At 57.3% G+C, this 24,657-nt stretch overlaps 1 protein-coding gene across 2 annotated transcripts in view; it reads right to left on the bottom strand.

Annotated features, from left to right (window-relative positions):
* Nucleotides 1-1,733: 1,733 nt before the first annotated feature.
* Kdm4b (lysine demethylase 4B) overlaps nt 1,734-24,657 on the bottom strand; it is a 105,841-nt gene continuing 82,917 nt past the window's right edge. The window contains exons 10-24 of one of the 2 annotated variants that reach the window (XM_004654976.2): nt 22,812-23,008; nt 18,554-18,655; nt 18,152-18,345; nt 13,812-14,218; nt 13,562-13,682; nt 12,665-12,843; nt 11,963-12,182; nt 10,756-10,832; nt 10,499-10,554; nt 10,205-10,313; nt 6,386-6,571; nt 6,135-6,299; nt 5,769-5,888; nt 3,514-3,606; nt 1,734-3,205 (exon numbers count right to left, since the gene is read on the bottom strand). In XM_004654976.2, the coding sequence (XP_004655033.1) occupies nt 3,014-3,205; nt 3,514-3,606; nt 5,769-5,888; nt 6,135-6,299; nt 6,386-6,571; nt 10,205-10,313; nt 10,499-10,554; nt 10,756-10,832; nt 11,963-12,182; nt 12,665-12,843; nt 13,562-13,682; nt 13,812-14,218; nt 18,152-18,345; nt 18,554-18,655; nt 22,812-23,008 (2,418 nt within the window). In that variant the 3' untranslated portion in view covers nt 1,734-3,013. The remainder of the gene's footprint in view (nt 3,206-3,513; nt 3,607-5,768; nt 5,889-6,134; nt 6,300-6,385; nt 6,572-10,204; nt 10,314-10,498; nt 10,555-10,755; nt 10,833-11,962; nt 12,183-12,664; nt 12,844-13,561; nt 13,683-13,811; nt 14,219-18,151; nt 18,346-18,553; nt 18,656-22,811; nt 23,009-24,657) is intronic. The other variant, XM_045134823.1, reaches the window with a different exon arrangement.

The following is a 24,657-nucleotide window of genomic DNA, read 5'->3' as shown; positions in this document are numbered from 1 at the left end:
TTTGGAAGAAAAAAAAAAAAAAGGTGAGGCAGCAGCCATGAGAAGACATTCCGGGGCTAGAGCCCCAGAGGCCAGGACAGACGTGAAGGCCCCTCTGTGGAGCCCCTTCACCTTGGACTTCTAGCCTCCATAACATGGGGACGTCCCTGTGCCATCCTAGCCCCGTTTGTGGCACTATCAGAGGCTCAGGACATGAACATACGGGTCACAGAGACTTGGACAAAAGCGGCTGGGGAACCTCAGGGGTCACAGACTCGAACCACATTCTGCTTTTTGGTGGTCATCCTTGGGACTTGGAACTTCCACAGTAGACAACCACTGGAGCTGGGGAGGTGATGTCTTGGAGGTTGTGGCAAGGTACCCCCCACTCCTAAGCTGCCAGAGCTGGGGGTGGGTGGGCATTTGTCATGGTGGGAACAGTGCTCCCCAGCCCTCCTCTGCGTGGCTGTAGTGTATCACCCCTCGGACTTCCCATGACAGCAAGTGTTTATTTTCCCCACCAAGAGAGCCAGGGCACCAGGAACCACCACCAGTAAAGTGCCCCCAGAGTGGGTACTGGAGTCACTGGGTGCCACAGGCTTTGTGCACTTCTCCCCCTTGGGGCTGCGACTTGGGTCTCCAGAGGAGATCTGACTGGTGTTCAGGAGTGGCTAGATAGAAGGCATTTGGAAGGGACAGTGTGAGGTGCAGCGGACAAGGATGGGAGCCTTGGTGAGGGAGATAGGGGTGTGGCTTTCAATGCACTGTGATAATGGTTTCTGTGGCAGGACTGCAGAGGTCAAAGAGCCAAAACTCACTGTCCTTTCAAGGGACAATGCTTACATGTCCTGGGCACATGGACAGATGGACGGTCTTAGCCAAAGTCTCTCTCTGAACCAGGCTCCTGGGATGGGGTGCCTACCACCTCCCTTCCTCTGGCTCAGTTGTGTGCCAAGAAATTTTTACTGACGAAATCAAGCTTGGGGCCTGATTTGGCTCAAAGCTGTTGTGAGCCCAGCTATATTGCCCCCAAAGGGATGAGAGCTACTTAAAAATTCCCTTTGCATAAGGATGTGACCCCAATCTTTCCCCAATAGTATCCTTCAGGGTGCCTGCCAAGAGCTAAAATCAGAGCAGACAGCAATGGATGGTCTCAAACTGTCTTCCTGCTTCAGGAAAGGTGGCTTCTGAAACCAAAGGTCCCTTGCCCCAAGGAGAGCTCACTGCTCTTGACATTTCTTCCTACAACCACAAGAGGGCACCGTGAGCCGGAGACCTCTATGGCTCCCACGTCTCTGGGGTCAAAGCCCAAGTCCTCCTGCAGCCTCTAGGCCCTGCCTGTCCCCTCCCTGCCTCCTCCTTCACTCCCCCGGGCCTCCTTGCTGCTCCTTCGTCTCCCAGGCTCCGTCCCGGCCCGGCCCAGGACCTTTGCTTGGTCTGAGTCCTCAGATGTGCCCATGGTTCCCAAGGCCCCGACATCAGCGTTAGTACAACTGGGTGCTATCCACGGGGGGGGGGGGGTGGGGGGGGGAGAAGCTGGGTTGTGACAGCGAGGGGTTCTGGTAGGCCCTTGGAAAAGCCCAGGCACACTGCATGGGGAGAGACACATTCCCTGAGCCATCTGGGGCATGAAGGGAGGTCTTGGGGACCACCACAAGCCCACCTCTAGAGAGTCCTTAATAGAGAAAAGAAACTCCATGTCCAGAGTACCAGCAACAGTGGCCAGAAATGAAGACGCGTCCATGGCCCAAGAGTGGGAATTCCAAGTGCTTCTCAGCATTTAATTCATCCTGAATGGAGGTGGGGGGGGCGGGGGAAATGAGGCAAAATGCGGAGCGACCTGCTTCTTGGGCAGGGAACAAAATTGGGGTGGGGACTGGTGGTTTTCTTTTGCACAAAGACACAGATTTCTCTGTGGGGAATTGTGATTCCTATCTGTAGCTCTGTGGCCTGCCTGCAAAGCCATCCTGGAACTGAGGGGGTGAAACCTGCCACAATGGGCACAACCTTCCCCTCCAGGCCCAGACATGGAACCTTTTGTCTCTTGACAATATAAATAGCACTTTCAAACTACACGTGGACACAGCAATGGCCAGGCGGCAGGGCTGCTTAAGAGCAGGACTTCTGGAAGTCTCTACGCAGTCCCCATGCCCTAGGCCCATCCCTCTCAGTTCTCTGGCCTATGGCCATCAGTTTTTCATGTTTATATGCAGGTAATGCTCTCCGTCCGGGCTGGATGAAGGATGCTAGAATGTTGCTGACTCCCAGAGGGGTGTGGCATGGATCAAGGGCCACATTGCTAGCCTTGCCTTCTGCTCTCCGCCACACGGCAGGACCAGGGACACCAGGTCACATCCGAGTGTGGACAGCAGGCCTTAGGCCTGTCTCACCCACAGCGTCCTCCACAACGAAGCCAGAGCGGTTGGCCAGGCCACTGAGGGAGCCCCTGAGCTGCCTGTCACCCCGGCTGCAGAAGGACCCTTAAAAAGCGATAAAGGTGCAGTGAGGGTCACTCTACAGGAAAGGGGTGGGTGACCACCCAGGAGCCCAGCTGCCTCCTGGCAGGTGTGCAGGCAGGACAGGGCCAGAGCTGCAGGCGTGAGCGCGACTGGAGGAGTGACATCATGGCATCGCCAACACGTCCTGGTCCTCCGCTGTCGTGAGCCTCCTGCGGCTTCCCGCATCTTCCCTGCCGGCTCAGTAGACAAATGACATTTGAACAACAAACAGAAACGAAGCTTTTATCCCAGGACTCATTCTGCTTTGTTGGTTGCAAAGCCACATCTAGGAAACAAGTTGGGTTCCGCGGGGGTGTCCTTGTCCTCTTGTCTGTTGACAGCTGGCTCTGGGGGACAGACCCTGGCGAAGGCCGCCATGCGGGCACCATGTAGCACCTTTTGTAGAACAGAGCTGATGGCAGGATCCAAGGGGGGCTGCTCCCTGAGTCCGGCCACACGGGGTCCTGCTCGGCCTGTCACCCTTGAGGGTCCTGCAGTGTCAGGGCTGGTGCTCACAGCAAGCTGCGCTCACCACTCTAGAAGGGGGCCCCAGGCCGGCCCTGTGCCTGCAAGAGGCTCTCCATGAAAGCCAGATAGTGTGGGCTGCGCCCCGAGTCCTCGGTGGTGGCGGCAGTGGGGGCCAGTGTGGTGGCCACCCGTGGGCGCTTGGCGGCCTTGACCTCCTCTCCAGAGAAGCTGGGCTCCTGCAGCGCGCCAGTGCTGAGAGACTGCGGAATAGGGAGCAGCATCAGGCCACCGTTCCTGGCCAAGGTCCCTTGTGGATGACAGACCTAGGGCATCTCCATGGTGGGACACTCTTCCCCCAACCCATGCTCAGAAGGGCAGTCCCAGGCTCTCTCTGCCCTTGGAGCTACAGGCTCCTGCTGACACACTCTGGAGTGATTTCTCCAGCCAAAGGCAGAGCAGTTGGAGACAGACCAAGGGTCCAACCCTCAACAAGCTTGGAGGTGACCCTACAATTGAGGAGGGGTTAACACTGTGACTCAAGTATGCGTCCTGGTAGGAACTCACTCACCAGCCGGGAGCGCACCCTCTTGGGGAGCTCCTCCTCCAGGGTGAAGATGTCACCTCGCCTCACTGTCAGCTGTGACCCATCCTCAAATTCCACCTGCAGAAGGGGTAATGCTCAGGGCCTGGCCACCATGACCTCCAGGCTAGAAAAGTGGCCTGGCTGTGTGACCTGGGTTAACAGTCACCTGCTGAACCCAGGCCCCTCACAGGCCTTTAAGGGAGGTGACAACAAGGGGTCCAGCTGAGGGAGAGGCGGCTGGCCACGCAGAGGAAAGCAGAGGCTGACCACCTTGGACAAGAGGGCAAAGATGGGCTCCAGGACCCTTGAGGATAGTTCAAGGACTTTCCTCCAGCTCAGATCACTAGCCATGTGTACCATTCCTCCACCAGACTCGCTGGAGAAGAGCTGAGCCAGGCGTGGGTGTGGACAAGTCCCAGCAGAGAAGTGGCCCATGTGTCCTACTCAGGAAATGGGGTGGGGGGACACCTTGGTCTCTGCAGGTTATCAGCTCAGAACATAGGGGAGGTCATTTAGACACCTGGGGCAGTCATGTGCCCACCTGTGCACTGGCTCCTGATGAAGGACGTGGTTGGTGGGAGCCCCACTTCCCTGTGTCTAGCCACATGGGGGAGACCCATGTAGCTCCAGGCTTCTTCCTTGGCCACAGGGTGTCTGCAGGACTGTGCGGTACAGCCCGACATGCAGCACAGGCACAGCGAGCCCCGCTCCCGGGCAGAGAACCCTCCCGTCTCACAAGCACAGGGGTCTGCTGTATTTCCCAGACCCTGCGTTAGGCCGCCCTTTATCACCTGCACATGCACCATTTTGCCAATTCCACAGGGACAGGCTGTCCTGTCCCCCTCTGCCCAGCACTCTGGACCCCACATCATTCTGTGGCCCGGCTGCCTGGGGGAGGGCAGGGCACACTGCCAAGCTCGCCTGGATGCTTGTGGTCCTGAGCGCATGCGTGTGGTGTGGGGCAGGGCCGTGGTGTCGGCCTGCAGCTCCCAGGAGCCAGGTGGACTCCACTCTTTCTGAGTCACCCTTGTTGACACCTATATGATGACTGGTGCTTGGGGTGAACCCAAGGCTCCCACTCTGAGGGACAGGCTTCCCACCAACTGGGAGAGCTGGGCCCCATGACCTTGCTCTGACTGGTCAGGGAAAGCCCAGGGCATGCATGGCGTTGTAACTGTCTAGCGGCCCCGCAGCCAGCTGTGTGTGAAGGTTCCGAAGTCTGAGCTGCTTTCCCCGACACTCTGAAGACGGAATCTCAAGTAAGTCCGGGGCTTTAGATGGCCTCTGCATGACAAGACCCAGGGAGCAATGAGGGTCCCCACAGGTGGTCACTGCTCAGGATCTTTGGCAGAGCCATCTGGGCACTGCTGGCTGGGCAAGAGGCCAGGTCAGGTGGGAAGGCCTCTGCAGTGTCACCATTACCCTGCAGCACACACCTGGTCAAGCCTCCCTCCCTCAGCTCTGCACACTGGGGGATGGGCATGCACCTTCATGCCTGGCTTTGGCTGATGCCCTCAAGTGTAGGGATGAGCCATTAGTGGCTCAACGGGGGTGCCTCCCACGCCTACCTCACCCCACCTCATTGGCCCCATGTCACCCTTGCACACTCCTGGTCTCAGTGTGGGGGCAAGACTCTGCTGGAGGCCTGGCAGAGGCAAGGGTGCCTGCCATAGAGGTCCAGGGTGTCCTGAGTCCTTGAATGTCAGCAAAGGGCCCACACTGTCCCCAGGCTTGGGAGTTGAGCTGGCTTGGGACAGAGGAAAGGGCAGAGAGGCACAGTGTGGGGTGGGATGGCTGAGACAGGGCCTCAGAAGACAGGCACACAGGACACTGCAGTGTTAGTTCGGTCACTGGATGCAGAGTCACCTGTGAGTACTGCCATGGTCTTTATCACTGTTCACCTCTGAGGGCCACTCTCCCGTGTCTGCAGCTGGTCACAGCCTGCCCGTATGCTGAGGAGTCTTTGCTATCACGCACCCACCAAGGCATGAGCAGAGGAGGGTGTAGCACAAAACCACTGATGTGATGGCCTTTGAACCCAGGGCATGGAAGGTAACCTCCCCTCAATGGGCAGCAGGCAACTGTGGCTGGCAGAAGATGGGGACTTTCCTCTTGATGAGAGGCATGTTCACAGGGCACAGTGTGGTGGCAGAAGCAGGGCTCTGACATAGTAGGCTGAGCGCAGGTGCCACCCCTCCTGGACCTGGATGCCCCGTCAAGGCCTATTGTCCTTGGATTACCTGGTAGATGTGACTGGTCATGGAGGAGATGAACTTGGCCTTGTAGAGGTTGCCATCAGTCCACCGGAGCTCCACGAACTCACCCTCAGGGGGTGGCCCCAGCCGGACACAGTCTCTACTCTGCGGATGGAGGAGGAGGGGTGAAGAGGATGGCCCGGCTCCGCTCCCAGGGAACCCCAGGCAACACTGGGTGACCTGGATGGCCTCGGCTGTCCTGTCTGCAGAACAGAGCAGCTTTCTTTGGGACCTGTGGTCTGGTCAGGTGAAGCTGATCACAGGGTACCTAGAGTCAGCAATGGTGCCTACTCCAGCTGCAGGACCCTGCCCTAGCCCTGCCCTGCCCTCCTCAGTCCCCCCATGGCTCACGGTGATGCTCTCAGGGTACAGGTTGTCACTGTAGGAACCGTCGTCAAAGTTGACCTCATAGAAGGTCTGAGCAGTGGTACCGATGACACGGCAGCGGTAGTAGAGCCCATTGCGGTTCTTGGTGATGACCACTTGGCCCAGGGACACGGCTCTCAGCAGCTGCACCTGTGGGGCAGGGCAGGACAGGGGACGGTGTCAGTGGGTGTGTGGGTGTGGCACATGGGATGCAGAGCAGGTGGGTGTGTACTCACTGCTGGGGCTCCTGACTTGTGTCTGAGACAGGTGATGGACACCACGTAGGGCCAGTCGTCTGGCTCCATAAGGACTCCGGCTGCGTGTGCACAGGTCACGTGGAAGGACGTGGAGCAGTGCTCATAGGAGCACTGAATGCAGGCACCCGACACCTTCTTCATCCGCTTCCGGCAGTACACACACTTCTGCAAAGGCAAGTGGGAATGGAGGCTGAGCACCCTGGAGGACTGTGTCCTCAAGATGGGGCCCTCCCCTGCTTGCCCTGCCTGGGAGGGGTCACTGGGATGAGCGCACATGGCCCCCAGGACCTTTCCTTCCAGTGGTGGGACCTGCCCTGGCACTACCTAGCTGGCTCTGTGCCTGAGCCTGGCTTGGTAGGGAGGGTCCCACATGGTGTTTCTCAGTCCAGAACACTACCAAGTGACAGCCAGATACAGAGCCACATGGTATCTAAGAAGAAATGTGTAGAATGGGTCAGACCAGGACCCATGTAAGCCAGATGCACAAGGAGATGCACGCATCTGGAGCTTGTCTGCAGTGGCTAGAGGCCCTGGCACACTCATTCCCCCTTCCCCCCCGCCTATTTCTTTCTCTCTCTAAAATAAAGTAAAATTCAAGAAGCTGGACACTGAGAGAACAAGTAATCCAACCAACAACGTACAAATAAACTATCAACATAAAAAACTATTACTAAAGTTACATTTCATCTGCTTTGTTTTTACCTTTTAAAAGTGACTACTATGGAGCCGGGTGTGGTGGCACACACCTTTAATCCCAGCACTCGGGAAGCAGAGGTAGGAGGATCGCAGTGAGTTCAAGGCCACCCTGAGACTACAGAGTAAATTCCAGGTCAGCCTGGGCTAGAGTGAGACCCTACCTCAAAAATAAAAAAAGTAAAGTGACTACTATGGGCCGGGGATGGTGGTGCATGCCTTTAATCCCAGCACTCGGGAAGCAGAGGTAGGAGGATTGCTCTGAGTTCGAGGCCAGCCTGAGACTAGAGTGAATTCCAGGTCAGCCTGGGCTAAAGCAAGGCCCTACTTCATAAAACCAGAAGAGTATTTTTTAAAATGGGCAGAACAGTGATGGGAAGGATAGACAGACCCCCACAAGTGGTACATGGTTACCACATATGTATACACCCACATAAAGACAGAGAGAGAGACAGAGTCAGACAGACTAGGACCTTGACCAGGGGAGGTGTCAGTGGGAAGAGGGTCAGTCTGGCCCGAGGACCGCGTACAAAGCTGCGCAACACCATCCCTCTGTACCGCCAGGCAGGCAGGAGGTCTTGCAGAGAAGCTGGGGCTTCCAGATTCAGTGAGACTGGCTCAGAGAAATGGAAGAGCACAGCAGAGGACATGACATTCTCTGGCCTCCGCACATGCACACGGGTGCACGCATCTGCACAAACACACCTTGATCTGTCTTTAACAAAAGTCCCGTGGGCCCCTCCAGTGAAGTGAGGAGCCCCAACACAGGCACCACAGGAAGCACTGGTCGCCACAATCACCACCCGCATTCACTAGGCAGTTTCGTGTCACCATGGTTACAGGCCAGGACAGGCAATCAATGGAGCTGGCATGTTCATGCTAATGACTGTCAACGGGACATAGCCCATATGCTATCACCCAGAGGTACCTTCACCCTCTAGAGCTGGGTGGCACCTGAGATGCAGGAGCAGCCACAGCCAGGCTCCCATGCAAGGGTGCCTGATCTCATGTGGGCACAGCAGGGCTCACAGAAACCCAAGGAGGCCGACCCCAACTAGGGGCAGCTCAGTACTTGCAGTGGCCACAGATGTCTGGGCAGGTGAGGCTGCGTCAAGTGCCTGCCCTGTCCCTATGGCCTAGGTCTCAGGAGCCTCATCAACCACTAGCTTAGCTTGGCCTGGCCATGGGCAGGGGCAGAGGCCACAGGGCCAGGACCCGACATCTGCAGCCCTAGAGCCTGTGGCAGGGATGGAGACAGGAGTGTGGCTTCCTCCCTCCTGAGGCTCCATTGGGCAGGGCACACGCAGTGTAAGCACACACACTGCACTGACTTGGTGCAGAGGCCCTGGACTGGAAACGTCAGCTGATCCATGAAGCGAGAGGAGGATTTATGGCACCTGTTGTTGCCCCCCACGACAGCCCCCACCAATACCACCACCTGCTGCCTGCAGCCTGAGTCGTAAGTGCAGAGGTGGTGGCACTTGAGCCCTGGAGGCCACCACCTCCAAATAGGGCCTTTATGGGCTCACTCCATGCAGTGCCAGCCATCTGGGTTCAAGGGCTCCGAGTGCCCCATGAACTCAAACTCTGCTGGGGGCCAGTCCGTCTACCCCTCAGACTTCCCAGCAGCTGATAGGTGGGTCAGCCTCCAGAAACAAGTAGCACAGAACACATGTCTGCACACAGCCTGTACCCCTGGCCGAGGGCACTGTGTGAGTGCAAAGGCTGGATGGAGTATGGCCAGCATGCCCTCCTCACTGCCCACATAGTGCCCTCCTCTCCTCACGGCCCACAGACACAGTGCCCTCTTCTCCACAGTCCAACAGGGGCATGGTCCCATGGTCTTGGTGGTTCCACACAGTAGGGTGCTTGGTATAAGGACATATGTCACTGAACCACGTCACCTCTGCGGGTGTGGGAGGTCTTGGACATTACCCAGGACTGAAACCCAAACCCTGGGCAGCTATCCTAGACAGACCCCAAATCCTTGCCTGTAGGAAGACATGGCAGAGGCCTTAATGTAGCTGCAGAGCAAATCCACTGTGGCCACACCCCAGGCAGACCTGTGAGCACACCAAGATGGCCTCAGAGGTGGAAGAGCCTGCCCAAAGTACCAAACTGGCTGGGAGCCAGGCTCTGACCCTCCCCTCCTGCCTTGCTGCTCAGGCAGCATGGCTAGAGCACAAGGGGCAGAATTTATAAAAACGGCACACCCTTCACTCAGCAGGAATGCCAAGTGACCCAACCAAGACAGGCACTTGGTGTTCCTCCCCAGGCGCCCACAGGAACCCGAAGATGCCAGGCACTCTGTCAAACACACCAGACCTAGTGAGTGGAGTTAAGAATGTCTGTCACAAGGTACAGCAACTCAGGGTGGGTTATTGGGGAAGGGGACACGAGTGGGGCATACACCAAAGATAGCACAGGACTCACTGCGTGCACAAATGGACAGATTTTAGCCATATATGCACGTGTCAAAGTGCTGTTCCTAAAGGCAGGAGCAGGGAACACAGTGTGGCCACACAGCAGAATAAACCTGCCATGGAAAGGAAAGGAGTCCTGAGGCACTGGGCAAGGGCAGGTGAAGGGAAGAGGCTCAGCACTGTTATCCTGAGGAACAAAACCCGTCACAGGTATATAGTCACCTTCCTTGGGTACAAAGCAGCTGGCCATACTGGGACAGGTTTCCACCACACAAGGGGGACAAGCGAGACCAGCAATGACATGGCTGCAGCTGGCGACAGCAGCTCCTAGGACGGCTCTTGCATTGTAGAAAGTAGCAAGAACCAGAAACGAGTTACGTGGAAACACAGCAGGGGTGCCATGCATGAGTGGGGCTCTGTTAAAAGACCAAGAACCCTTTGATCCAGGCACAAGAGACCAGGGGCTAAGTCTGGGGTACTTGTCAACCTTGCCTCTTGTATACTGTGGCTGTGGAAACGGGCATAACTTTGTGTTTCCACTCCTTGCCGCAGGGACATGGGCTCAGAGGAAGGATAAGGCCGGGATAACCTGTGGACTATGCCCTGTGCCTGGGCTGACATAGTTTCAGGTACATCTGGGCCAAGGCCTTGCTCTGTACTCCCAGCAGCCCCAGGAACCTACCAGTCTCCACCGTTGCTCAGGAATGCCACTGATGTCCACGGGGCTGCGCTCGGTCACATTCAGGAACCGCACCTCAGGGACCGCAATGGCACAGATCACATGGATCCATCTGTGAGAGTGGGATAGGGTAGGGACTAGGCAGCTGATGGCTCAGCCAGGGCTTAATGGACAGTCTAGAGCGGGAGGACACTGTTCCCCTCACCCTGGCCACCCTGTCTCCCTGGGCATGTGCACAGGAGATAGATAGGAGGGTGACTGTTACCAGTGTCCCCCAGGGTGGGAAAGGGCACGCACCTCCTCTCAGTGGTCATCTGTAGTGCTCCCCCTCGGAGGTTACACAGGCAGCATTCCTGAGGACAAACAGACCCAATAAGGGTATGGTCAGACCACTACACACCAGTCACTCCAGGATCACCCCCAAACCTGTGAGGGTGTCAAATCCCACCCTGGGAGTGTATGGGGAAAACAGAGGCCACTGGCCCACAATGGGCCCCACCAGGTAGACTGAGGGTCCACTCTGGGCTTTGTGACCATCGGCTACAGGTGATTACCGCAGTCCAGGCATGGATCGCACAGCGGGAACATGTCCAGCCCTCCTTGGCCAGCTCAGGGCGGACGCCGTAGCAACCTGGAAGACAGCGGGGCACTGAGACCAGGGGCCGGTGTCCGTCACCACAGAGCTGAGCAGTGCAGTGCAGGGCCTTGGCTCTCGAGCCCTGGCCTCACAGCGTGCTGTGCACCACACTACCCTAATTCCAGGGCACTCATCCTCAAGTCTAGAAAAGCTCTGTTGCTCTGCCAGAAGGAGCAATAATGCAAAGTGGGCCTCACAGAACTTTTTATCTGGACACAGGGCTACCTTTGTCTCCAGAGCCAGAGAAGATGGCTCCCTTGGGCACATGCCAGGCTGGAGGTGGTCAGCTGTCCCAAGGGAATGGCCACTGGTCACTGCCCAGCAGGGGAAGGGGCTCACAGAGGGCTGACAACCACCTCATAGGCCAGTGCGCTCTTGGCCACTACAGGCCTAGAACCATCTAGCCCTAGAGCCGATAGGCAGAGAGATCACAGTGTGTACTCCATCCATATATAAGAAACAGAAAGGGACTTAGAAAATGTCCTCTTGCTCCTCTAACCCGTCTCTCATCTAGGCTCTGCACACTGAAATGGAGGGGGGGGGCGGCCTGTGGTGACAAGCTAGCCCCTAGACTCTAGGGATTCTTGTCCCATCACAGCCTCTGACAGCACCTGTTTCCTGCCATCCTGCCAGCAGAAACACAAATAGACTGTCCATAGGCTGGCCAGGTGACACCTTGCTGGGATCTGTCCCCATGGCCATGGCGGGGGGGGGGGGGGGAGCGACGCTCAAAGGAAGGTTTCCCGAGAGATGTGGAGTGAGCTCTCAGGGCACAGGGGCCAGGCAGAAAACACCTGTGGAGGAGCAGCTTGCTCCCAGGGCCAACCAGAAGGAACACCTGGGATAGCTTTGTATGTAGGTCCCCTGGCTGGGCTGGCATGAGGTCACCCAGGCTCATCTGTGGCTCTGGGTCTCTGGACCTTACTCCATGGTTAAAAACAACAAAAACCAAACCCAGCCCAGTCCCCATCTCAAACCTACATATGACTCAGACATCCACCCAGGACAGGAAGCAGGAGAAACCTGACCTCCCAAGGGATACTCACTGGCACAGAACTGTTCCCCCAACCAGGCGCCCTCACTGGCATACACCTGCCCCTCCCCGCCGGCCCAGGTGTACTTACTTGCATGGACCTGCAGGCAGCACGTGGCGCAGGCAATGAGTGGGCTGGTGCCATCATCACCCACACAAGAGTTGGCAGGCAGTGGCTCTGTGTTCTCCCCACTTGAGGTGAAGCACATCTCGGGGATCAGTGGCCGTGTCCTCTGGCCACTTTTGGAGGGCGGTGGGGCAGACCCTTCCCCAGGAGTGGCTATGGCTGTTTCCCGCTCTGGCTGCACGGACTGCAGGGGTTTAACTGTCAGTGGATGCCAGCAAGGTCTCTATACTCAGTGACCACCATCCCCTTCACAGCCTTCCTGACAGCGGCCATGCTCAGGGCTCATCCTGGCATACATGCTGTGATCAGCCCAGGGGGTAGGATCAGACGATGTGAGAGATGGCCATTAGAGCCAGGTGCCTGGTATGTGCCACAGAGTGCCAAGAATAGAATGTGCTGGGATGGCAGTCTAGAAGTCATGTTTCACAGCACGGCTGCGACATAGTGGTGAGGCATGTACCTGGGCTGGCCCCCACCCTGTGGCGACTTCCAGATCCTGGCTGGGCACAGCCACAGGGCTAGGTGGCTCCCTGGGCTGGCAGGGCTGCACTGGGGCAGGGTGGCTGCTAGGTCTGTGCTTGGACAAGGCACAACTCAGGATGGAGGAGAGGGGTGAGCTGGAGGGTCTGGCGAAGGGCAGGGAACGCAGCTAGGGTGGCAGCTCACCTGGCTGTAGGGGTAGAAGAGGGTGCAGATGGCGCAGTAGGGCTCGGTGAGGGCAGCCGCGGCATTGAACTTCCTCTCGGCCTGGAAGCTGGATGCCTTGTTCTTCCACTGCAGGGACAGAAGAGACCTCAGGGCCTCGGGGTCGTTCACGTCCTCCTCCCCAGAAAAAGGGAGCGTTTCTGGAAGAGACAAGTAGGAAGGGAGGGGTGTGAGCCCCCCATGGAGCTCTGGTCTGTCACCCATCATGGCTGTCCAGGCCAGTGCCCTTCAGTATCTGAGAAGATGGCAGGATCCCCGACACACCCTTAAAGGACAGCTGGGAACACACCAGCCACACTGCGTTCTCGCTCTCAGCTCCACACCCCAGAATCCCAAATCCAAACTCATCTTCAAAGCCCCAACCGAGTGCAGGTCCTGGACAGTGCTGGTACAGGCCACACTTCCCAAGCCCTGGCTCCCCGGACCTTTCTGCAGAGACCCTCCAGGAGCCATAGCAACTACCTGATGGAAAGGAAGTCTCAGGCAGTGTATGGTTCTGGACTAGGAGGTGGCTTGCTGCAGTTTGAGCTCCGGCTCGGCTGGCCCCGCACTGGCCCCATGACATTTAAAGCCAGTCAAGCATGAGATGAGTTGGGAGGGGAGGTGGGCAGGGGCCACAGGGAGGTAGCAAAGGGCCAGAAGTGACTGGCAGGGAACAAGGCCTGCTGGCATCCTGCAGACACGGTAGGGAGGTTGGTAGGGCCGTGTGCTGAGCCACACGTCAAGGATGGTGATGAGGGCACGGCCACCACACTGACTGACACAAACTGACCAGGGCTGGCCGCAGAGGGCGGGTGGACAGCAGACAGCCTGAGCGCAGCTCAGCTGAGGGGACTGACGGGGCGGGCCCCTGCTCACCCTCATCACTTGAGGCTTCCTGCTTGACCACAGACAGCGGGGACCGGGTGGGTGGCCGGCCTAGAGGATGGCGTCGACTCTTCTTGATCTCCACCTTCAACTTGGAGAAGGGAGATGGGACCTAAAGCACACACGTGCCACCATGAGCTCAGGCCCGGCTCGGTCACAGAGTAAGGAACACTGGTACTGCCCTGGCTTCCACAGGCCACATAGGCAGCGGGGTGGACCCAATGGGTAATTTGTCACCTACCTGTCCCTCACTGGTGTGGGCTTTGGCCTCCTGCTCAGATGTAGCCAGCTCCATGGGCGCAGCCTGTGCAGGGGACATATGTTCCCTGTCCCCCTCAGGAGTGGCCGTGGCAGTGGCACGAGGCATAACATACAGCATGGGGATGATGGAGCGGGACCTCACCTCCTGCTCCTCTCCTGGTGCCCCGGGAGGCACCACATTGAGGGGCGTCAGCGGGGGGGCCTCCTCTGTGGATGTGGAGCCTGGGGCCAGCCTGGGGCACTCCAGAGGGAGTTGTGGCCGCAAGACTTCCTCAGTGGGGAATGGGGCTGTTGGGGTCAGGGGCAGCGAGGGCAGGAGGGCGCTAGAGCTCTTCTTCTTGCGGTCACCCTTGGTCCTTGTGGGTCGTGGCTTGACTCTGCCCTCCTCTGTGGGAAAGAAAACCCCCGTCAGATGCCAAGCACAATGAGACCCAGGAGGAAGGCTTGTCCTGGCCAGCCGCCAGCTGGGATGCAAGGGTCCTGGTATGCAGAAAGTTCCGAACAGCAAGGTCCCTTGGGGGGACAGGGACTAGGCATAGGTGCCCCTGCCTGTTATCCCAGCACTTGGGAGGCTGCTGGGGACTGAGCTGGGGACTATTCCAGATCATCTCATTTGGGGCCCAGTATCCTTGAGGAAGAGACGGTGAAGCAGTGCTGCCAGCTCTGAAGGGGAGGAAGGCTCGTGAGGTCTGGACACAGTGGGACGGGCAGCTGTGGAGGCCCTGGAGCCACCAAGGGGCACACCCAGCTCCTGTTTTTAGCCAGTGCCCTGCAGACCTGAGGGTGAAGCTGCCTTCCCCTCAGCCACAGATTTGGCCACAGGTCATGGTGGCAGCAGGGCACTTGCCACACAAGTGGCCATGAGTTCAAGGGCAGCTGAGCTGAGGTTCAGCCTGAGGTCTCACAGTCTGCTCTTTAGGAAGCCCTAGATGGCCATGCCCCATGCTGCCAGAGTGTACCCTGCAATTTCATGTTACCAGGGAACACTAAGCCTCCCTATAGGCCCCAGGGATTAGAACATCACCTGAGGATGGGCTCATACAGTAGGGACCACTGATTGGCCTAGACTGAGGCTCCCTGGTTAGGGGACTTACTTGGCTGACACCAGAAGATTGTGTCAGGATGAGCGGGAAGGAATGGCTCATTACCACAGTCACAGACTAAAGCACAGGGCTGAGGCACCCTCTGGCCCAGTCTGTTAAGAGAACTCAAAGTGGGAAGGCCTGCAGACACTGGTAACAGTGCTGCTAACAAGGACGCTACAGCCTTCATCCAGGCGCGGTATAGATCTTCCAGTCTGCCCTACTCCACAACTAGCAGGAAGCAGGGAGCAGCTGGGACAGGTGCTGGGCCCTTGGGAGACACAGGGCCACTCTTGTGCCATGACCCCTCCTATCCGCCTTCCCACATTGCCAAAACCCTGATCCTGAGACCAGTGAAGGCCTGGCCAAACCTGATGCTAGGGACAGATGGGGGACACTGGATGCTGCTCAGCACACCCTGGCATTCCTCAGGGTGGCTGGGGCAGGGATGGTGATGAGGTGTCTTGAGGTTTGCCAACCCCACCTGGGTGGGGGGTGTACTGAGATGACACACATACATTAGGACCTCCATCCTCTGGGAACTTGGCAACCTTCCCACGACAGGATCCGTGTCCCCAGCCTCATGCCCTTGCCTCTGCTTGTGCAAGTTTAGACCCCACGAGGGTGGCACATGGCACCAAGAATTTTTTTTTTTCTTTGCGAGGGTGTGTGTGTGGGTGAAGTAGGGTCTTGCTCTAGCCCAGGCTGACCTGGAATTCACTATGTAGCCTCAGGCTGGCTTCAAACATGGTGATCCTGCCTCGGCCTCCCAAGGGCTGGGATTGATGTCGTGTGCCACCATGCCTGGCCAGCACCAAGAATTCTTATGAGGTCCTAGCCCAGGACTCGGAATGTAACCTTATCTCGAAAGAGGCCACTGCAGAGTGGTGACGCATCTGGGCGTACTTACAGCGGGGGGAGAGCTTGTGAGCAGGAACACGGCCTGCAGTCCAGGAGAGGCTGTGACCTGCCAAACCTGGACTCCACTTCCACAGTGTCCTTCCCTCAGCCACCACTCTGGCCTGGGGCCTCACATGCCCACTGGCCTGTCCTATTCCACCAATGCACAGTGCCTGCTCCTCTGACAGGACAGGCGGCAGCGCTCGGCTGTGGGTCCCACTGGAAGTCGGGTGGTATCCGTGTCCCCTCCTTTCTACTACAGCCGACGTCCCACTTTCTGTCCCTTTCCTGCAGTGTGCTTGCCTGGCGTCCACGAGTGAGTCTACCTGTCACCAGCACTGGTGTGAAGTTCTCGAGGGTTCACTGTAGCAGGGCAAGGCTGAGGTGGGCTCTCTTGAACTCAGCCCATGGTGGCCGCCACCTGGTGGCAGGCAGGAGGGTGCAGACAGCAGCTTGCTGAGCTGCGCGGTCTAAGGCCTACCTCCTGTGTTGGGGGCCTCGAGGGCTCAACCATGGCCATCTGTGCCTAGTTCCACTTTATTATATTTTTAATTTTTATTTATTTCAAAGAGAAAGAATGGGGAAGGGGAGACAGTATGTGTGTGAGAGAGAGAAAGAGAGAAATATAGCGAGCTGGGGCCCTTAGCCATTGCAAATGAACTCCAGATGCATATGCCATCTTGTGTAATCTGGCTTTACATGGATCTCAGGGAATCAAATCTGGGTCCTTTGGCTTTGCAGGCAAAGGGAAGACCCCTGAAGACAACCATGTCACCTCCCATAGCAGAAGGGACTCAACAGATGGAATAGGGCTAAAGACCCTGAGCTGGGGTCTGTCCTGGACCATTAGCACATGGTCCTCCAAAGGAGGTGGCCAGAGTGTCAAAAACAGACCTGGAGATGCTGCCGGCTCTGAGACCAGGACAAACAGGAGCAAATAAGCCAAGGAATGTGGGGCTCTTGGGAGTGGCCTGCCACGCCCCCAGACCGTGAGCACCAGGCATGTACAAGGTCCAGGGACGAAGATCATGAGAGGCCACCTAGTGTGGGTGAGAGCAAGAGCCTTTCCATCACCCATCAGGTGTCAACATCCAGGTCACAGAGCCCCTCAAGTCCTGCTGTGACTGTTCCTGGTGTGCTTTTAACTGCCTGCGGTGTCACCACACAGCCCTAAGCCCTGGACCCAATGTGGAAGCACGGTGACCTGCAAGTAACCCAGGAGGGAACTTCTGAGCCCTCCGCAAGTGCACACGACCCCAATGATCCACACACTCAGTTCTGCCACAGGCAGCTCTGGGATTTCTCATTTTCCTACTATGATACTGCCACACTGGGGTGGAAGCCATAGCCTCACCCATGCTTAGACAAGCACTCAAACCACTGAGCCACGTCTCTAGCACCCTTGTCCCTATTTTTACTTGAGATAAGATCTCATTCATTAGCCCAGAGTAGACTCAAAGTCACAGAGGCCCTCCTGCCTCAGCCTCCCAAGTGATGGATGACAGGAGTGTTTCTGGCCTGGCTGCTCCTGGAGTCCCCATCACATTTGGTTGCTATTTTCCTAAGTGACATTTTTGTGGACCTAATATTTTCTGAGTGGCTGGGCAAGAACTGCCTCCTGCCATTAGTCGCTGTTGGGCCATGTGTGTACAGATTGTGTTGCCTATGCATGAAAGAACAGTGTGGCCACGTCGCTCATCCTTCCCTGCCAGGCTGCCTTCAAGACCCCTGCATCTTGGTGTGCAGAGGGCTGACCTCCCCAAATCCACAGGAATCTAGAGTTGGCTGGCCAACTTGTCATATTCTGCCTAGTGCCATGAAGGGCTGCCCTCCTTCCCACTCGGGCGTGGCCCAGGTGCAAATAGGGGCATCCTCAGGTTTCCCGTCATACTGCCCATCCCACAATATGCCAGCCCCATCTCCACAGTGCGAGGATCCAGGACACAGGACCTGGATCTACCTGAGTGGCCTCCCACCCTGCTGAGTCCTGTTCCCAAGAATAGGAGACTTGGATACAAGTGTGAGACACTGAAGTCCAGGTCAGGACACTGAAAACCAGTGACAGGGAACCCACACCAAGAGGCTCAGATGACCAGATGCAGCTCACAGGTCCCCAGACACAACACATTTGTGGGATGTCCCTCATGGCAGGATGTTCTCGTATTCAGCCCCCCAGTGCTGCTCTCAGGAGCCAAGCTGACTGCACCTCCCTGTTCCTGAGCAGGGTCTCTGCCTGACCTTCAGGCCAACAGCAGGAGTGCACTGGTACTGGGTCACAGACCACACGTCTTCTATGATGACACTGGACAAGGCCTGGTCCTTACACCTTAAAACTGACCTTCAGTACTCTCGGCCTCCCGGCCCTGTAGGGGCGACTCCTCCTCCTCCTCCTCAGGATCAGCTTCTGGTGTAGGTTCCTCCCTGGCATAGCCCCCTGCCATGTCCAGGACAAGAGCCCCGGCAGCCATCTCCCCCGGGGACTTGGGGTCTTCAGGCTTTGGCTTCTTGGGTTGGCTCCGCTTCCGGTGTGACCTGAAGGAGTACATCTGTCAGGCAGGATGGGAGAGCAGGGAAACTGAGGCACTCAGAGGTCAGTAGGGTTCCCTTGGGTGGGGGGAAGGGGAGGTGTGGGCAGTGTGAAGCAGGGAGGATGGAGCTGGATAGGCTCAACAACATGGCATGGGATGGGGGCCACAGCCAGCGGCTGGCATGGACGCTGCGACAGGAGGGGTGCACTTACGCCAGCCCCGGCCTCCTGGTCTGCTCTCGCCTCCTGTCTAGACCCGGCCTCCTCTCCTCCTCAGTTCTCCTCCAGGGTCTGCTGTCCTTCAGACTAATTTGTCTAGAACGTAAATGGTAGCGTTTTCCTCCGACCCTTCTGTGCTCCAGAAGATAGGGAACCCTGCAGCCCCTTGATCTCTGGTCATCTCTGGCCTCAGAGCTCAGCTCCCCACGGGCCTGTCTCACTCGTTAGGACTTGTTCAGCAAAGCCCCCAATACTGAGGCCCTGGGTGGTGGCCTGTGGTCCGCAGGGCTCTGACTGCACTGGGCCTCCTCTCCCTAACTGGTCCGTGCTCCCTGCAGTGGCGACCCCAACCTGACCAGGAAAGGCCCCTCGATGTCTGCAGCGTGAGCCCCGCGGATGAGCAGCAGCAGCAGCAGCAGCAAGCAGGGAGGCATTCCGGGGGAAGGCGCAGGCAGAGGCATGGCGGGCACACATGGTGGCTGCAGGAGGCCAGGCAGGGCGACAGGCAGGGGTAGGGGTGAGGGGGCACAGGGGCAGGAGGAGGGCACGGAACACAGGGCACCTCTGTCCAGGGGCTATTTCCACCTAGGTTCCACTTTCAGCTAAAGTGGGCAGTCCCACCTCCTGGGTGACTGAGAAATGCGAGCTTGGGGAAGGAGGCTTTGGGCTGAATACTGGAGCCTCCAATGTCACCCTGGCTCTGGAACTGCAGGGATGGGCTCAGAGTTCTAAGGTCAGACTCTCTCAGCTCACCAGGCTCCAAAATCCCAAGAGTCCTACCTTAGTCTGCCATCCTCACCTAGGAGCCAGCCCTGGAGGCCACCTGGGCCTGTCCTACCCCTCCCACAGACCATGGGGGTATCCTCAGGATTCCCGTCATACTGCCCATCCCACAATATGCCAGCCCCATCTCCACAGTGCGAGGATCCAGGACACAGGACCTGGATCTATCTACCTGAGTGGCCTCCCACCCTGCTGAGTCCTGTTCCCAAGAACAGGAGACTTGGATACAAGTGTGAGAGGCATTCCACACATAGGGCTGGCTGCCCTGGATCAGCCAAGCTATACCATAACCCAGCTGCACCCCAATAAATCGTGTCACCCAAACTGTCTTGTCCCTGTGCTGAAGTTCCTGTCCCCTCTTCCTTTTCTTCAATGTCTGTGGTTCCATCTTTGCTGACAGCCCCCCGATGTCAGGCAGACATTCAGGATACAGCCCTCACCTCTGCACTCAGGAATTGTGGGACTCTGTGAAAGTCTGAGCCAGACTTGGGTCTGGATGCTATACTGTCGTTTTCTTTTTGAAGCAGCATCTCACTCAAGCCCAAGCTGACTGGGAAGGAACTCATTCTGTAGCCCAGGCTGGCCTTAAACTAAAGGCAATCCTCCTGCCTCAGCCTTCTGAGTGCAGAGATTATAGATGTGAGCCACTGCGCCAGCCTGGCTGCTTATTTTCTTGGTGTCCACAATTGTCTCCCGTGTACATGTCATCTTCGCCGCAGCAGCAACTCTGTCCTCTGGTGACAGGCAGCCCTCCAGGTCACTATCTAATGCTCTGTGGTTCTTGCAGCTTGTCCTTCTGTCTCCTGACGCTCATCCCCCAGCAGCTCTCAGGGAGGAAGGGAGCGAGCCTTTACCTTTCGGTATCCAGCCAGCGGTCTGCTGGGTGGGATTCTTGGCAAGAGGCGCCAGGAGCTGAGGGACTTGCTCACTGACCCCTCTTGTCCATGCTGACCTGGAAGCTGTGGGCATTTCCTGCTGAACTCAACCCACAGGGTTCCTCAAGAATGTGCCTGGGCACAGGTGGCTCGTGTGTCAAAGCCATGTGCCTGGGATGTGCTTGGTCCCCAGACATCTTCTGCTTTAGAAACTCTTGCAGGAGGCTGGCCCCCATCTCTCCTGGGCTGCTTGCAGCACCTTCTCTGCCGACTAGAGACTTGTCTGCACGCCCCCCCCCCCCCCCCACTCCATCCTGGACGGCACTTCTGGTGTCCTCTCCTGCCAGAGTTGCCTCTCTGACCCTACTCCCAGCTGGCTTCGAGGAGCATGGCAGGCAGAGGGGACAAGCAGGAGGTTCTGTGGGGGCCAATGGAAGGATCTGTGCCGCCACCAGGCACAGAACAATTTACATCTCCCAAGCTTCTTGTCTTGGTCCTGGCAGGTCTGGGTGGGATGTCCTCAAGCTCCGAGCGCCCCAGGGGGAGCTTCTAAGGGAAGTGTCTATGGTTACAGGCCTGACCCTAGGTCTAGGGACATAAGGCCAGCAAGGCAGAGTGACCACTTACTACAGGGCCAACAGGTGGCAGGGAAGCTGCAGGGCTGGGGACATGGTGATCAGGTTGTGCTGGGAGAAAAAGAGAGTGGCTTCCCACGTGACGCCAATAATAGCCACGGAGGCTAATAGTGCAGGACAACATTTTCCTTCACTGGTGATAACCAGTCCCTGGGGGCAACCTGGCAGGGGCTGTCTGTGGCTCTAGCTTCTGGCTGGCAACCTCAGTCAGCTGGGTCAGTCCACCCAGCAGGCTGACAGGGAGCAGAGGTCTGGGCTCTGACCAGCTTTGTTCTTCCTACAGTGACACCTTGTGAATACACAGGTGTCAAAGTCACAGCCAGGGGCGAGGAGGTCATTGATACCACCCACAGGTCTATAGCAGTGGTTCCCAGACAACAGGGGATCCTGAGCAACGTAAGAGATGTGTGTGGGGTCCTGACTTGCAGAACTCCTGCTGTGGAATGGGTAGAAGCCAGAGGTACTGCTCAGCACCCTCCAGGACCCAGGACGCACCACAGCAATGACACAGCCCTCTGTCCCCAAGTCCCTGGTGTAGAGGAACAGAGACAAATCCACCACACTGCCCTGAGCCAAAGTGCTCGGTCTGACACTCCCAGCCCCAAGCACAGGACTGGCAAAGTTGGGGATGTCAGGCACAGCCTGGGGTCAACTGCCCAGGGCACCCCCGTACACATTGTCTCTGGATAGAAAGAGTCAACAGACAGCTTCTACAGAAGGTCCAGGAACTCTGAGCCAGCCTTGTCTGGTGTCCTGAAGCTCAGGAGTGATGTCTTTGGGAACTGCACTGACATCATGTGTTATTCAGTCACTGTCGCTAGCTTCTGCTTGTTGCCAGCACAGAGGAGGATGGTGAGATGTAGGGGCAGAGGCTGGGGGTCCATACCCACTTCTGGGCAGAGGGCTGGGGCTGCAGATGACTTCTGCAGACAACCTCACCCTCTGCAATCTGCAATCTATTGACCAGCTGAGCCCTTGGTCACTGCAGACTACCTGTTAGGCAGGTGGCACCAGTCATCCATGTGGGCACAGGCAGCCCTTCCATGAGGCTGCTTTGCATGGGGACCCAAGAAGTCACAGGGATGGCAACAGAGGGAAGCAGACAAGTGTCTTTTGTGCTGGACACTGTCAGGAAGCCATGAGAACATTCTACGCCATAGACTGCTCTCCAAGGGAGACCGGCAGCTGTAAACGGATGGGTGAGGCCTATACCCAGAGGTGGGAGTATTGAAACTAAGAGCAGTAGTTACAGCAGACTTCTATCTAGGCCTATCTGCGGAGTGTGAGGCACCACCCACTGTGGCCAGGCCCCACAGCAATGCCAGCTGTGTGATAGAAACCCTGAGCTGATGTGGAACTGCACGAGCAGGAGGCGGTTCAGAAAGACCACTCTGCAGAGGTACCAGGGTCGGCACCCGTGAGCAGGTCAGCAGGTGATTTCTAGTCAGGGTCGTGCACATGGTGGACACTGACCCAGTGGTAACGGATCAGGCACAGTCCCCTGGGGCGCCCTGTCTGTGGCTGACAGCAGGGCTCATGGCTGAGACTGGTTGTTGCTCCAAGGCAAAGGGCTGCACTTGGCTGCACAAACAGGCCTCTCATCAGTGAGCGCGGGGACATTTCCTTACCAGCCTGCCACCAACAACTCCAATCCTGGCAGCCAGTGGCCAAGGACACTGGTACCCTGTTGGGTGAGGCCACATACCCAGCTAGACGAAGTGTCTGGGAAGAGGCCAAGGCTATCCCTGGGCATGGACATTGAATCTGGGCACCCTGACCACATGAGCTCGCAAGCCCAAGAATGCTCACACAGACTGTCAGCCACCAGGTTCTGTCACAGAGGAAGTAGCAGGAGGGATGTGGGACTCAGAGGCTGAGGGCCTGGGGCTCAGCAATGGCAGCAGGTAAAAAATAGAGAAGCCTCCAGAATGGAGGGGAAGGCTGGCCACAGCCACTCACCTGCGCAGGAGTTTAGCCTTGAGTGAGGCACGCGAGGCGCTCCAGGAATTCAGCTCGGGGCTGCTCAGGGCCGTGGGCCTGGTGTGGTCCAGCACGGTCAGATCGCGGCCCTGCTTCCACTGCTCGTAGCGATCGGGCTGCAGGATGCGCACAAACACGTCCATGGAGATCTTCACCATGTCCTTGCGGCAAGTGCACTATGGGGGGGGGGGCACAGGCTGAGTCTGGGGCAGGGGACACCTGCTCCACAGTCCCCAAAAGCAGTTCTCCACCCATCCCACGCAATGCAGGGGCAGGTGGGCTGCAGGAGCCCTTCTGCAGCAGTGAGTGCCCAAGTGCCGGTCTGCCCAACAGTGTGTAAAGGACAACTAGGTAAGCACTCTGCAGAGGGCAGCTGTCCTCCTTGCGGGACTGCTGACTTTACTGGATGTCACCACCTGGGATGAGGCAGTGCTGTCACCCATGGGGGGTGGCCCAGATGGGGCTGGAAAACCTACATGGGTCTAGGGCAGGGCTGGCATGTCAAAAACTACTTTCGGCTGTGGTTTCTGTGCTGGTGACAAACCCAGAGCCTCATGTACACTGGGCAGGTGCTCCCACTGAGCCACACCCATGCCACGTTTCAGCCTGACCACAGCAGCTCCCGAGCATGATGGACCCTGAGTGAGTGCAGAGGTGTGCCAACAGAACTTTATTAAGGGCTGGAGAGATGGCCTAGCAGTTAAGGCACTTGCCTGGGAAGCCTAAGAACCCAGGTTCGACTCCCCAGAAACCACGTTAAGCCAGATGCACAAGATGACACATGCGCACAAGGTCATGCATGCATCTGGAGTTCGACTGCACAGGCCCTGGCATGCCAATTCTCTTGCTCCCTCATAAAATTAAGATAAAAATTTTATTGACAAAAATCAAGCCAGGGCTGCAGCAAGGACGTGCAAGGCTGGAGACTCTTGGTCTGGAGTAGTCCTGGCATCTCCTGTGAGGCCATGGGGGAGCTGACACCTCCACCACAGCCTAGCCTCAGAAACCCATCTGAAAGACTTATCTGTCTCCAGCTTCCAGAGCGCAGCTAAAGGCCTTTCATTTTTGCATCCTTGGGGAGGTGAAGGAGACACTGGGGGCAGGGGGTATGACAAGCCCTTCCGAATGACCTCTTCTGGAAGGCTGGACCTGGAGCACATGCAGAATGCCCTGCAGCTGGCACCTCCTCCTGTGCCCAGGGCCAACCATGCCACCTGCAGGATCCACTGGAGACTTGGGAACAGTCAGGACCCAGCCATGCTGAGCTAGAGGGAGAGAGAGTATCTATGGCCAAGTGCTTCCTGCAAACTCAGTCCAGTTAACAGGAGCTTGTGAGAGGCTGGGTGCAGATGGCGCCTGTATTCCATACTCCTGGCCAGCCTCCCTGGAGTCACTATCCACTTGGCTTCAGGATTTGTACTAAATGGCTCTGCAATTGTTTTTCCTTAAGTAATTAGAGAAGCACCTGTGTGTGCCCATGGGGGACATGCAGACATGCACCACAGAGCACAGCCCGGTCCCCACACAGCCAGTGTTGGCCCATGCCCAACATGTTCTCAGTCCATGGCCAATACCACTGGTCAGCACAGCCATTGGCACAAGCCTGTGTGGCAGGTGCAAGGGTCACCTTGCAGGGACAGTGGCCACTAAGATAGTCACACACATTGCCACATGGACACTGCAAAAACCTGGGGAGCATGGACACATGGAAAGGAGGTAAGAACACAGGGCCCTGGGGAAGGAGGGACAGCCTGGCTCATTTTGGACACAGCCATGGGACAGGGAGGAGCAGTGTGCTGCCATTCTAGCCTGATGGCTGACTAGG

This window comes from Jaculus jaculus, chromosome 15, assembly GCF_020740685.1.
Source record: "Jaculus jaculus isolate mJacJac1 chromosome 15, mJacJac1.mat.Y.cur, whole genome shotgun sequence".
Taxonomy (NCBI): Eukaryota; Metazoa; Chordata; class Mammalia; order Rodentia; family Dipodidae; genus Jaculus; species Jaculus jaculus.
Note: the sequence above shows the minus strand (reverse complement) of the source record. Positions and strands in the feature narration are given on the sequence as shown.